Below are 12982 nucleotides of genomic sequence, written 5' to 3'. Positions count from 1 at the left end.
GACGGTTGGTGGATGGTCCAGGAAGGGTGGTGGATGGTCCAGGACGGTTGGTGGATGGTCCAGGACGGTTGGTGGATGGTCCAGGACGGTTGGTGGATGGTCCAGGACGGTTGGTGGATGGTCCAGGACGGTTGGTGGATGGTCCAGGACGGTTGGTGGATGGTCCAGGACGGTTGGTGGATGGTCCAGGACGGTTGGTGGATGGTCCAGGGAGGTTGGTGGATGGTCCAGGAAGGTTGGTGGATGGTCCAGGACGGTTGGTGGATGGTCCAGGACGGTTGGTGGATGGTCCAGGACGGTTGGTGGATGGTCCAGGACGGTTGGTGGATGGTCCAGGACGGTTGGTGGATGGTCCAGGACGGTTGGTGGATGGTCCAGGAAGGTTGGTGGATGGTTCAGGAAGGTTGGTGGATGGTCCAGGGAGGTTGGTGGATGGTCCAGGACGGTTGGTGGATGGTCCAGGAAGGTTGGTGGATGGTCCAGGAAGGTTGGTGGATGGTTCAGGAAGGTTGGTGGATGGTCCAGGAAGGTTGGTGGATGGTCCAGGAAGGTTGGTGGATGGTCCAGGAAGGTTGGTGGATGGTCCAGGAAGGTTGGTGGATGGTCCAGGAAGGGTGGTGGATGGTCCAGGACGGTTGGTGGATGGTCCAGGAAGGTTGGTGGATGGTCCAGGAAGGTTGGTGGATGGTTCAGGATGGTTGGTGGATGGTCCAGGATGGTTGGTGGATGGTCCAGGAAGGTTGGTGGATGGTCCAGGACGGTTGGTGGATGGTCCAGGAAGGTTGGTGGATGGTCCAGGAAGGTTGGTGGATGGTTCAGGATGGTTGGTGGATGGTCCAGGATGGTTGGTGGATGGTCCAGGAAGGTTGGTGGATGGTCCAGGACGGTTGGTGGATGGTCCAGGAAGGTTGGTGGATGGTCCAGGAAGGTTGGTGGATGGTTCAGGAAGGTTAGTGGATGGTCCAGAAGGTTGGTGGATGGTCCAGGAAGGGTGGAGGATGGTCCAGGGAGGTTGGTGGATGGTCCAGGAAGGTTGGTGGATGGTCCAGGAAGGTTGGTGGATGGTCCAGGAAGGTTGGTGGATGGTCCAGGAAGGTTGGTGGATGGTCCAGGAAGGTTGGTGGATGGTCCAGGAAGGTTGGTGGATGGTTCAGGAAGGTTGGTGGATGGTCCAGGAAGGTTGGTGGATGGTCCAGGAAGGTTGGTGGATGGTCCACGAAGGTTGGATGGTCCACGAAGGTTGGTGGATGGTCCAGGAACGTTGGTGGATGGTCCAGGAAGGGAGGAGGATGGTCCAGGAAGGTTGGTGGATGGTCCAGGAATGATGGAGGATGGTCCATGAAGGTTGGATTACGGTCCAGGAAGGGAGGAGGATGGTCCAGGAAGGGAGGAGGATGGTCCAGGAAGGGAGGAGGATGGTCCAGGAAGGGAGGAGGATGGTCCAGGAAGGATGGAGGATGGTCCAGGAATGATGGAGGGTGGTCTATGAAGGTTGGATTACGGTCCAGGAAGGGAGGAGGATGGTCCAGGAAGGGAGGAGGATGGTCCATGAAGGGTGGAGGATGGTCCAGGAAGGGAGGAGGATGGTCCAGGAAGGATGGAGGATGGTCCAGGAAGGATGGAGGATGGTCCATGAAGGTGGATTACGGTCCAGGAAGGGAGGAGGATGGTCCAGGAAGGGTGGAGGCTGGTCCAGGAAGGGTGGAGGATGGTCCAGGAAGGGTGGAGGATGGTCCAGGAAGGGTGGAGGATGGTCCAGGAAGGATGGAGGATGGTCCAGGAAGGGAGGAGGATGGTCCAGGAAGGGAGGAGGATGGTCCAGGAAGGATGGAAGATGGTCCAGGAAGGATGGAGGATGGTCCAGGAAGGGTGGTCCAGGAGGGTGAGGACTGTCATCAGGGGGAAGCCACTAATGGTAGACTGGAACGCTCCGGCTCTTCCCAGCCTTCATGGTACACTAATCTAATTAAGTTCAAAACTTGCAGTGTAGCACAATGAGGCGCCTGGTGGCTGCTCTCAAGGTAATGTGTCCACTACCCGTATGTGTGCTCCCTCCACGGCTGTGGTGTGTGTGTGTGTGTGTGTGTGTGTGTGTGTGTGTGTGTGTGTGTGTGTGTGTGTGTGTGTGTGTGCGTGTGTGTGTGTGTGTGTGTGTGTGTGTGTGTGCTCACCTAATTGAGCTTGCATGAGTCAACTTAGTCACACACACACACACACACATACTATATGCCATAGACATTAAATTTCTATTTTTTAATGTCAGAGTAGTTGACACATGGAGTGCATTAGACAGTGATGTGATGGAGGCTGACTCCATACACAGTTTCAAGTGTAAATATGACAGAGCCCAATAAGCTCAGGAACCTGTACATCAGTTTATTGACAGTTGAGAGGGGGGACCAAAGAGCCAGAGCCTAATCCCTCCCTCCCCCCCCTCACCTCCCGCAAGCACAACTGAGTACTCTCTCTCTTTCTTTCTATCATTTAAATGTTGTAAGCGAATTCTCCCTACATGACCTAGTGTCATCTCCTGGGCGTCGTCTTCCCGGTTAAGATGTAAGCCGGGATCCCCGGTCTTTTGTGTTTGAAAGATAACTTCGTCGAACTATGTATCGACGCCCAACACCAAAGGTACTGAGTTGGCCGGAGAGGATTTATTTTAAAATAACAAATTACGTATGATATATTATGTATATGTTCAATTTTTACATATCAGACGAATAGAGACTTTATTTACCTTGATGCTCCTCATTTTTTTAATATTTTTTTGAGAGAGAGAAATGTTGTTTTCTGAATGCTAAATTGATATCGTTGGATCTCGTTTATCACTGAACATTAACCTAATGCGATTAGCGAGGAAGTGTATCGTATGTCTTTGATATTATCGAGTTGTAATGAAATCTAGTCACTTTTTTAATGGTCTCTATTTTCCTTATTACAGTGTTAGCAGACAGTTTGATATATTTTATGGATGAAACAACTTCCGCCTTATGGTGGAAACCTTCACCAATGGTCTAAACACCTCGCCTCGCCCCGTTCTCTTCATTCACACAAGGTTTTGTCATGTTCTTTAAGGAAATTATTCAATTTAAAATGGTTGATCTTAGATTCTTTTGAACGTCGACCAAAGGTTTTATTTTTTACGTTCTTCGAATAAATTAATAACTTTTAACAGAAACGATCGTAGCTTCTTTAGAACGACATTGTTAAACCCGATTGCAGAGATGGAAGTTCAGATTGTCTCTCTGTCTTTTGTCTTTTTTACAGCAGGAATGTTTGGGTAATCAGAGTAAAAAGTTTTTGTCATTCGTTTGAAAAGTCTTTTCGACGTTGTTTCTTGGGAACCGCTGCAGTGAGGCTTCATAATAAATAAACTTTCCTGAAAAACATGAAACGAAATCATTTTTTGTTTATGTTGAGATTTAGCTCTCGGGCCAGGTACTGGAACCGGTTAGGTTATTCAGTATCATGTTTTATATCCAGGTCACCAGGTATTGAACCCGATTAGACTAGTAACTAAGGGGGGTAGAAATAGCCTAAGCTACTCTATCCCTTTTGAGATGTATTTCTTTCTTATCTCAATAAACATACTTGACTAGTAACTACCAGGTTTTCTCCATAATGCGATCGGCCGATCACTTTACTTGTAGGTCTACAATTACTACTGCTTGCAGAGGAACGAAGGAATTAAAGGTTCCCTTTCCTCCAACCCTGCCCGCGTGCAGAATTACGGGATCACCATAACCCGTGCTACCTAGAACTTTTTGTTCCAGGTAGCGAATCTTAAACAACAACAACAACAACCTGCCCGCGATTCTAACTCGGTTCCTCTTGTTTATGATATTTCTGTTCTAAGCACTCAGCGCTAAAATAATTTTTATGGTTTTTAGTAATTCCTCTCAAATTAACTTATAATACCAAAGTTTCACTCAACCCATTCTTTTGATTTGCCACAACACACAAAACACAAAGTGCTAAGCAAACCAGAAACGCACAGACCCTCACAACCCACCTAACCTAACCTACCTATACATAGAAAACATGGATATTTCTGAGCCGCTACTCTTTATAGTACTCTGTATTTTGTACGTTGTGGACCTTAATGTACAAAAAGAAACCTATCAGTTAATAGGGAGTAATCTGATTGCCAACAATCCTTACATAAGTGTTATTCCTATTATAAAAAATGGGAGAAACTAAACTTAAAGCTAGACCGAGCCTAATCATAGGCCTAACCTAATAATTGGTTTATATATTTTTTATGATTTTCAGTTTAATTATGTAGTCATTGGCATGATCAGTGGTCACTGGCTCCATGAAGCTCTGAATATTCCACGTACTCATTGTGAGTCACGTTGTGGGTCCAGTGTGGTAGCGAAGTCGTCTCCCCTCACTCTCAGTTCTTCTTTTCGAATGTTGAGTCAATAAATTCAGAAGTTCCATTCTGAGGTGTCCTCCAGTTTTGTTGTACATGTTCCACATCCTCCCTGGGAGACTCCTCTCTCCTCAGTCTCCAGCACACACACACACACACACACACACACACACACACACACACACACACACACACACACACACACACACACACACACGCACGCACGCACGCACACACACACACACACGCACGCACGCACACACACACACACACACACACACACACACACACACACACACACACACACACACACACACACACACGCACACACACACGCACACACACACACACACACACACACACACACACACACACACACACACACACACACACACACACACACACACACACGTAAGGGCAGGTGTCATACACAGACATCACCCAACGCGTGACACATTCGTTCATGAACCCAACATATCATCTTGCTTTATGGCCCTTTAAACCCTCTTAACAATGGGCGAGTCAACGTCTTGGCTGATTGGATGTCGGGACTACAGTCACCCAGCCTCGACTCCTTGCCAGCTGGCGCTACTGTGCTCTGCTGCTCTAGTCTATTTTATTGTGAAAATTCCAAAGTTGCTCTATGAGTGCATCGTTGCGAAGGACATTGTATGCTCGCGAAGAGGTATTAATACCAAAAGAGTAGTATTTATGTATGATTGCATTGTGTGTGTGTATGTGTGTGTATTCACCTAGTTGTATTCACCTAGTTGTATTCACCTAGATGTGCTTGCGGGGGTTGAGCTTCGCTCTTTCGGCCCGCCTCTCAACTGCCAATCAACTGTTACTAACTATTAATTATTTTTTTAACACACACACACACACACACACACACACACACACACACACACACACACACACACACACACACACACACACACACACACACACACACACACACACACACACACGCACGCACACACGCACACACGCACGCACGCACACACACACACACACACACACACACACACACACACACACACACACACACACACACACACACAGGGGCCTCGTAGCCTGGTGGATAGCGCGCAGGACTCGTAATTCTGTGGCGCGGGTTCGATTCCCGCACGAGGCAGAAACAAATGGGCAAAGTTTCTTTCACCCTAAGTGCCCCTGTTACCTAGCAGTAAATAGGTACCTGGGAGTTAGTCAGCTGTCACGGGCTGCTTCCTGGGGTGTGTGTGTGTGGTGTGGAAAAAAAAAAAAAAAAAAGTAGTTAGTAAACAGTTGATTGACAGTTGAGAGGCGGGCCGAAAGAGCAAAGCTCAACCCCCGTAAAAACACAACTAGTAAACACAACTAGTAAACACACACACACACACACACACACACACACACACACACACACACACACACACACACACACACACACACACACACACACATTGGAATGCATAAGGAAGTGATGTGATGGAGGCTGACTCCATACACAGTTTCAAGTGTAGATATGATAGAGCCCAATAGGCTCAGGAATTTGTACACCTGTTGATTGGCGGATGAGAGGCGGGACTAAAGAGCCAGAGCTCAACCCCCGCAAACACAACTAGGTGAGTACACAGGAAACAGCCCGTAGCAGCTGTCTAACTCCTAGGTACCTATTTACTGCTAGGTAGCAGGGGCATCAAAGTGAAATGAACTGTCCATTTTTGTTTTTCACCGGCACCGGGAATCGAACCCGGGGCCACAGGATTACGTGTACAGCGTGCTATCCACACAGCCACCAGCGCTCAGTGTGTGTGTATGTGTACTCACCTAATTGTACTCACCTAATTGTGTCTGCAGGATCGAACATTGACTCTTGGATCCCGCCTTTCGAGCATCGGTTGTTTACAGCAATGACTATGATCCTATTTCCTTATCATACCTTGTTTTATAATTATGAATAATATTTGCTTCCACAACCTGTTCCTTAAGTGCATTCCATTTTCACACTACTCTCACGCTAAAAGAAAACTTCCTAACATCCCTGTGACTCATCTGATTTTCCAGCTTCCACCCATGTCAAGGGGCCTCGTAGCCTGGTGGATAGCACGCAGGACTCGTAATTCTGTGGCGCGGGTTCGATTCCCGCACGAGGCAGAAACAAATGGGCAAAGTTTCTTTCACCCTGAATGCCCCTGTTACCTAGCAGTAAATAGGTACCTGGGAGTTAGTCAGCTGTCACGGGCTGCTTCCTGGGGGTGGAGGCCTGGTCGAGGACCGGGCCGCGGGGACACTAAAGCCCCGAAATCATCTCAAGATAACCTCAAGATATGTCCCCTCGTTCTGTTACTATTCCGTGTGAACATTTCGTTTATTTCGTTTTATGTCCACTCTGTCAATCTCCCTGAGTATTTTATACGTTCCTATCATGTCCCCCCCTCTCCCTTCTTTCTCGTGTCGTAAGGCACAGTTCCCTCATGCGCTCCTCATGCCCCATACGTCGTAACTCTGGGACGAGTCTTGTTGCAAACCTCTGAACCTTTTCCAGTTTCCTTATATGCTTCTTCTTATGGGGACTCCATGATGAGGCGGCATACTCTAATACTGGCCTCACATAGGCAGTGTAAAGCGCCCTAAATGCCTCCTTACTTAGGTTTCTGAATGATGTTCTAACTTTTGCCAGTGTAGAGTACGCTGCTGTCGTTATCCTATTTATATGTGACTCTGGAGATAGATTAGGTGTTACATCTACACCCAGGTCTCTTTCACGCGTCGTCACAGGTAGGCAGTTCCCCTTCATTGTGTACTGTCCCTTTGGTCTCCTATCTCCTAGTCCCATTTCCATAACTTTACATTCGCTCGTGTTGAACCCCAGTAGCCATTTCTCTGACCATCTCTGCAACCTGTTCAGGTCCTCTTGGAGGATCCTGCAATCCTCATCTGTCACTACTCTTCTCATCAACTATGCGTCATCTGCGAACATCGACATGTATGACTCTACACCTGTAAACATGTCGTTAACATATACTAGAAATAGAAATGGTCCCAGCTCCGATCCTTGTGGTACTCCACTCGTTACTGTTCGCCAGTCCGACTTCTCGCCCCTTACCGTAACTCTCTGGCTCCTTCCTGTTAGGTAGTTCCTTATCCATGCTAGGACCTTTCCTCCCACCCCCGCCTGCCTCTCGAGCTTGAACAGCAGTCTCATGTGCGGTACTGTATCAAAGGTTTTTTGGCAGTCCAGAAATATGCAATCTGCCCAACCATCTCTGTCCTATCTTATCCTCGTTATTTTATCATAGAATTTCAAAAGGTTTGTTAGGCACGATTTCCCTTTCCAGAACCCTTGTTGATGTTTGTTTACAAACCTAACCTTCTCCAGGTGCTCAACAAGTCTTAGCCTAATTATTCTTTCCAGTATTTTACAGGGGATGCTTGTCAGTGATACATGGTCTATAGTTAAGTGCCTCCTCCCTATCACCTTTCTTGAAGATCGGCACGACATTGGCCTTCTTCCAGCAATTGGACAATTATCCCGACATAAGTGACTCATTAAAAATCATTGCCAGAGGCACGCCGAGGGCCTGCGCTGCCTCTTTTAGTATCCACGGTGATACTTTGGTCCAACCGCTTTAGTTGCATCCAGTGTTGTCAACTGATTCATTACCTCCTCTGCTGTCACCTCTATATCTGATAGTCTTTCATCTAGGGTAATCTCTTCCAACAATGGGAGCTGCTCAGGCTCGGTAGTGAACACTCCATGGAAACCTGCATTCAGTGCCTCGCAGATTTCCTTGTCACTTTCAGTATATGCCCCCTCTGTTTTCCTTAGTCTTGTCACTTGGTCGTTCACCGACATTGTTCTACTTATATGGCTGTGTAGTAACTTAGGTTGCTTTTTCGCTTTGATCCCAATATCGTTCTCATAGTCCCTTTCCGATGTTCGTCTTATGTTAATGTAATCGTTCCTAGCTCTGTTGCATCTGATCCTGTTGTCCTCTGTCCTTTGTCTTCTGTACTTCCTCCACTCCCGCCTGCTGGCCATTTTTGCTTCCTGACACTGTCTATTAAACCATGGGTTATTATATTCCTTCTTATTTTTTCCCTTTACTGTTGGTATAAATCTCTCTTCGGCCTCCTGGCATTTCTGTATGACTAGGTCCATCATATTTTGGACTGTTTTTCCTCTAATTTCTTCCTCCCACTGCACTTCACCCAGATAGTCCCTTATCCTCTTATAGTTCCCTTTCCTGTAGTCAACTCTCCTTTCCCAGATCTCTTGTCCCATAGTCACAAGTTTGAATTCCATCATGTAATCAAAGACTAGAACACAATAGTCGCTGGCCCCAAGAGGTATTTCATGCTCCAAATTCTCGAGGTCTTCTACGTTCTGGGTGAAAATCACGTCTAATACGCTCGGCGCATCTCCTCCTCTTTCCCTTGTGTCTTCCTTCACATGTTGTGTTAGGAAATTCCTGTCTATAACATCTACTAACTTTGCTCCCCACATTTCATCCCCCTCCATGGAGATTCCTTGATTTCCAATTTATCTCTCCATGATTTAGGTCCACCATGACCAGCAGCTTCGCTCTTATTCTGTGGGCTAGTGTTGCTGCCTTCTGCAGTTCATCTATGCATGCCTTGTGTTCATCATACTGCTGCCTGGGTCTTCTACTGTTTGGTGGGGGATTGTAGATTACCAAGATCACAATCTTCCTCCCATCTGCTGTCAGAGTTCCATGTATGGAGCTTGTGCCCTCATTGGTAACCCGGTAGCCCGTGTGTGTGTGTGTGTGTGTGTGTGTGTGTGTGTATGTGTGTGTGGATGAGCAGATCATACAAACTGTAATAACTTTACATCATCAAGAGACACCACACTGGGTAATGTGGTCAATAACCTACAGTTTGAGGCACCAACGAGGCCAGTACTGTTTTATGTGCACATCAACCTGGTAACTTATTAACGAACACCACCACTAATAGTTAATACCTTACATTCATCATCATCATCAAGCTCCATCAACACCGCTACCACACTAACATCGTCGCTACCATACCAACATGGTGATGACTTTCTGTCATCACCACCACCACACTAACCAATCATCACTACCAAGCAAGGTAACATCTGAGATGAACATGGCAACACTGTTAATATTAGGCACTCACCACCACTTTTGTCGCCAGGGCCTATCAGTGCCATATACTGGAGGGGTGAGTCGTCTTGTGGAGTACTGCAAGCTACATGTAGCCAGTATACCCGTTGTGTTGCTAGTATACCCGTTGTGTTGCTAGTATACCCGTTGTGTTGCTAGTATACCCGTTGTGTTGCTAGTATACCCGTTGTGTTGTTAGTATACCCGTTGTGTTGTTAGTATACTCGTTGTGTTGCTAGTATACCCGTTGTGTTGTTAGTATACTCGTTGTGTTGCTAGTATACCCGTTGTGTTGCTAGTATACCCGTTGTGTTGTTAGTATACTCGTTGTGTTGCTAGTATACCCGTTGTGTTGCTAGTATACCCGTTGTGTTGTTAGTATACTCGTTATGTTGCTAGTATACCCGTTGTGTTGCTAGTATACCCGTTGTGTTGCTAGTATACCCGTTGTGTTGCTAGTATACCCGTTGTGTTGTTAGTATACTCGTTGTGTTGCTAGTATACCCGTTGTGTTGTTAGTATACTCGTTATGTTGCTAGTATACCCGTTGTGTTGCTAGTATACCCGTTGTGTTGTTAGTATACTCGTTGTGTTGCTAGTATACCCGTTGTGTTGCTAGTATACCCGTTGTGTTGCTAGTATACCCGTTGTGTTGCTAGTATACCCGTTGTGTTGCTAGTATACCCGTTGTGTTGCTAGTATAACCCGTTGTGTTGCCAGTATACCCGTTGTGTTGCCAGTATACCCGTTGTGTTGCTAGTATACCCGTTGTGTTGCTAGTATACCCGTTGTGTTGCCAGTATACCCGTTGTGTTGCTAGTATACCCGTTGTGTTGCTAGTATACCCGTTGTCTTGCTAGTATACCCGTTGTGTTGCTAGTATACCGTTGTGTTGCTAGTATACCCGTTGTGTTGCTAGTATACCCGTTGTGTTGCTAGTATACCGTTGTGTTGCTAGTATACCCGTTGTGTTGCTAGTATACCGTTGTGTTGCTAGTATACCCGTTGTGTTGCTAGTATACCCGTTGTGTTGCTAGTATACCCGTTGTGTTGCTAGTATACCCGTTGTGTAGCCAGTATACCCATTGTGTTGCTAGTATACCCGTTGTGTTGCTAGTATACCCATTGAGTTGCTAGTATACCCGTTGTGTTGCTAGTATACCCGTTGTGTCGCTAGTATACCCGTTGTGTTGCTAGGATACCCGTTGTGTTGCTAGTATACCCGTTGTGTTGCTAGTATACCCGTTGTGTTGCTAGTATACCCGTTGTGTTGCCAGTATACCCGTTGTTACTAGTATACCCGTTGTGTTGCCAGTATACCCGTTGTGTTGCTAGTATACCCGTTGTGTTACTAGTATACCCGTTGTGTTGCCAGTATACCCGTTGTGTTGCTAGTATACCCGTTGTGGTGCTAGTATACCCGTTGTGTTGCTAGTATACCCGTTGTGTTGCTAGTATACCCGTTGTGTTACTAGTATACCCGTTGTGTTGCCAGTATACCCGTTGTGTTGCCAGTATACCCGTTGTGTTGCTAGTATACCCGTTGTGTTGCTAGTATACCCGTTGTTACTAGTATACCCGTTGTTACTAGTATACCCGTTGTGTTGCTAGTATACCCGTTGTTACTAGTATACCCGTTGTGTTGCCAGTATACCCGTTGTGTTGCTAGTATACCCGTTGTGTTACTAGTATACCCGTTGTGTTGCCAGTATACCCGTTGTGTTGCCAGTATACCCGTTGTGTTGCTAGTATACCCGTTGTATTGCTAGTATACCCGTTGTGTTACTAGTATGCCCGTTGTGTTACTAGTATACCCGTTGTGTTGCCAGTATACCCGTTGTGTTGCTAGTATACCCGTTGTGTTGCTAGTATACCCGTTGTGTTGCTAGTATACCCGTTGTTACTAGTATACCCGTTGTGTTGCTAGTATACCCGTTGTGTTGCTAGTATACCCGTTGTGTTGCTAGTATACCCGTTGTGTTAGTATACCCGTTGTTACTAGTATACCCGTTGTGTTGCTAGTATACCCGTTGTTACTAGTATATCCGTTGTGTTGCTAGTATACCCGTTGTGTTGCTAGTATACCCGTTGTTACTAGTATACCCGTTGTGTTGGCAGTATACCCGTTGTGTTGCTAGTATACCCGTTGTGTTACTAGTATACCCGTTGTGTTGCCAGTATACCCGTTGTGTTGCTAGTATACCCGTTGTGTTGCTAGTATACCCGTTGTGTTGCTAGTATACCCGTTGTTACTAGTATACCCGTTGTATTGCCAGTATACCCGTTGTGTTGCTAGTATACCCGTTGTGTTACTAGTGTACCCGTTGTGTTGCTAGTATACCCGTTGTGTTGCTAGAGTGTCAAGCACAGCCAGGAGCCAGAGATAACATGGATGTGAAGCGGCCTAAGGAAGTAAACCCAACCATATGGAATAGATTAATGTCATTTGAGGATCGCATACATGAGGAGCAAAGGAAGACCATTAGTATAGTAAAATTTAAAGAAATAATTTATAAACAAGTGAGAGGCAAAAATGCAGGAAGATGTGGAGGAGGACAAAGAAGGGAAGAAGAAATAAGAACATTAAAAGAAAAGGTAGCTTTTCTAGGAAGACAATTTCAAGAAATTAAGGAGAGGGTAGAAAAATGAGTGAGATAGTAGAAGAACTGAAGGATATCACTCTTAAAAGGGAGGCAAGTGTAAATGGGTTACAGAACAAAAGAAATGGAAGAGAAAGGGAAGACAACAAAGGAAGTGAGTAAAATAACAAAGAATAAAATTAACCAAGTAGCGAATGTAACTGCGATGTGGGGAATTTAGACCAGACAAAACCTTTGCCTGAGCAGCAAAATGTTCAGAGGGAAAAAAGATAACTAAGGGTCAACAATGATAGACCCTGTAAAAACTACTAAAGTCATGAAATGTACAAGACAGGAGCTGGAGAGAGAGAGAGAGAGAGAGAGAGAGAGAGAGAGAGAGAGAGAGAGAGAGAGAGAGAGAGAGAGAGAGAGAGAGAGAGAGAGAGTGAGAGAGAGAGAGAGAGAGATAGAGAGAGAGAGAGAGAGAGAGAGAGAGAGAGTGAGAGAGAGAGAGAGAGAGAGAGAGAGAGAGAGAGAGAGAGAGAGAGAGAGAGAGAGAGAGTGAGAGAGAGAGAGAGAGAGAGAGAGAGAGAGAGAGAGAGAGAGAGAGAGAGAGAGAGAGAGTGAGAGAGAGAGAGAGAGAGAGAGAGAGAGAGAGAGAGAGAGAGTGAGAGAGAGAGAGAGAGAGAGAGAGAGAGAGAGAGTGAGAGAGAGAGAGAGAGAGAGAGAGAGAGAGAGAGAGAGAGAGAGAGAGAGAGAGAGAGAGAGAGAGAGAGTGAGAGAGAGAGAGAGAGAGAGAGAGAGAGAGAGAGAGAGAGAGAGAGAGAGAGGAGAGAGAGAGAGAGAGAGAGAGAGAGAGAGAGAGAGAGAGAGAGAGAGAGAGAGAG

General features: G+C 46.3%; 2 protein-coding genes across 2 annotated transcripts in view; one reads left to right on the top strand and one right to left on the bottom strand.

Moving 5' to 3' along the window:
• Positions 1–950: 950 nt before the first annotated feature.
• On the bottom strand, positions 951–1634 carry LOC138367294 (uncharacterized). Its single transcript, XM_069328716.1, has one exon. It carries the CDS (start codon positions 1632–1634, stop codon positions 951–953), a length of 684 nt encoding a protein of 227 aa, XP_069184817.1.
• A 360-nt stretch (positions 1635–1994) lies between these two features.
• Positions 1995–12982, top strand: part of LOC123760721 (dynein heavy chain-like) — a 127081-nt gene continuing 116093 nt past the window's right edge. The window contains exon 1 of the mRNA XM_069328715.1: positions 1995–2021. Coding sequence (XP_069184816.1) covers positions 1995–2021 — 27 coding nt within the window. The remainder of the gene's footprint in view (positions 2022–12982) is intronic.

Source organism: Procambarus clarkii, chromosome 21 (assembly GCF_040958095.1).
Source record: "Procambarus clarkii isolate CNS0578487 chromosome 21, FALCON_Pclarkii_2.0, whole genome shotgun sequence".
Lineage (NCBI taxonomy): Eukaryota > Metazoa > Arthropoda > Malacostraca > Decapoda > Cambaridae > Procambarus > Procambarus clarkii.
Note: the sequence above shows the minus strand (reverse complement) of the source record. Positions and strands in the feature narration are given on the sequence as shown.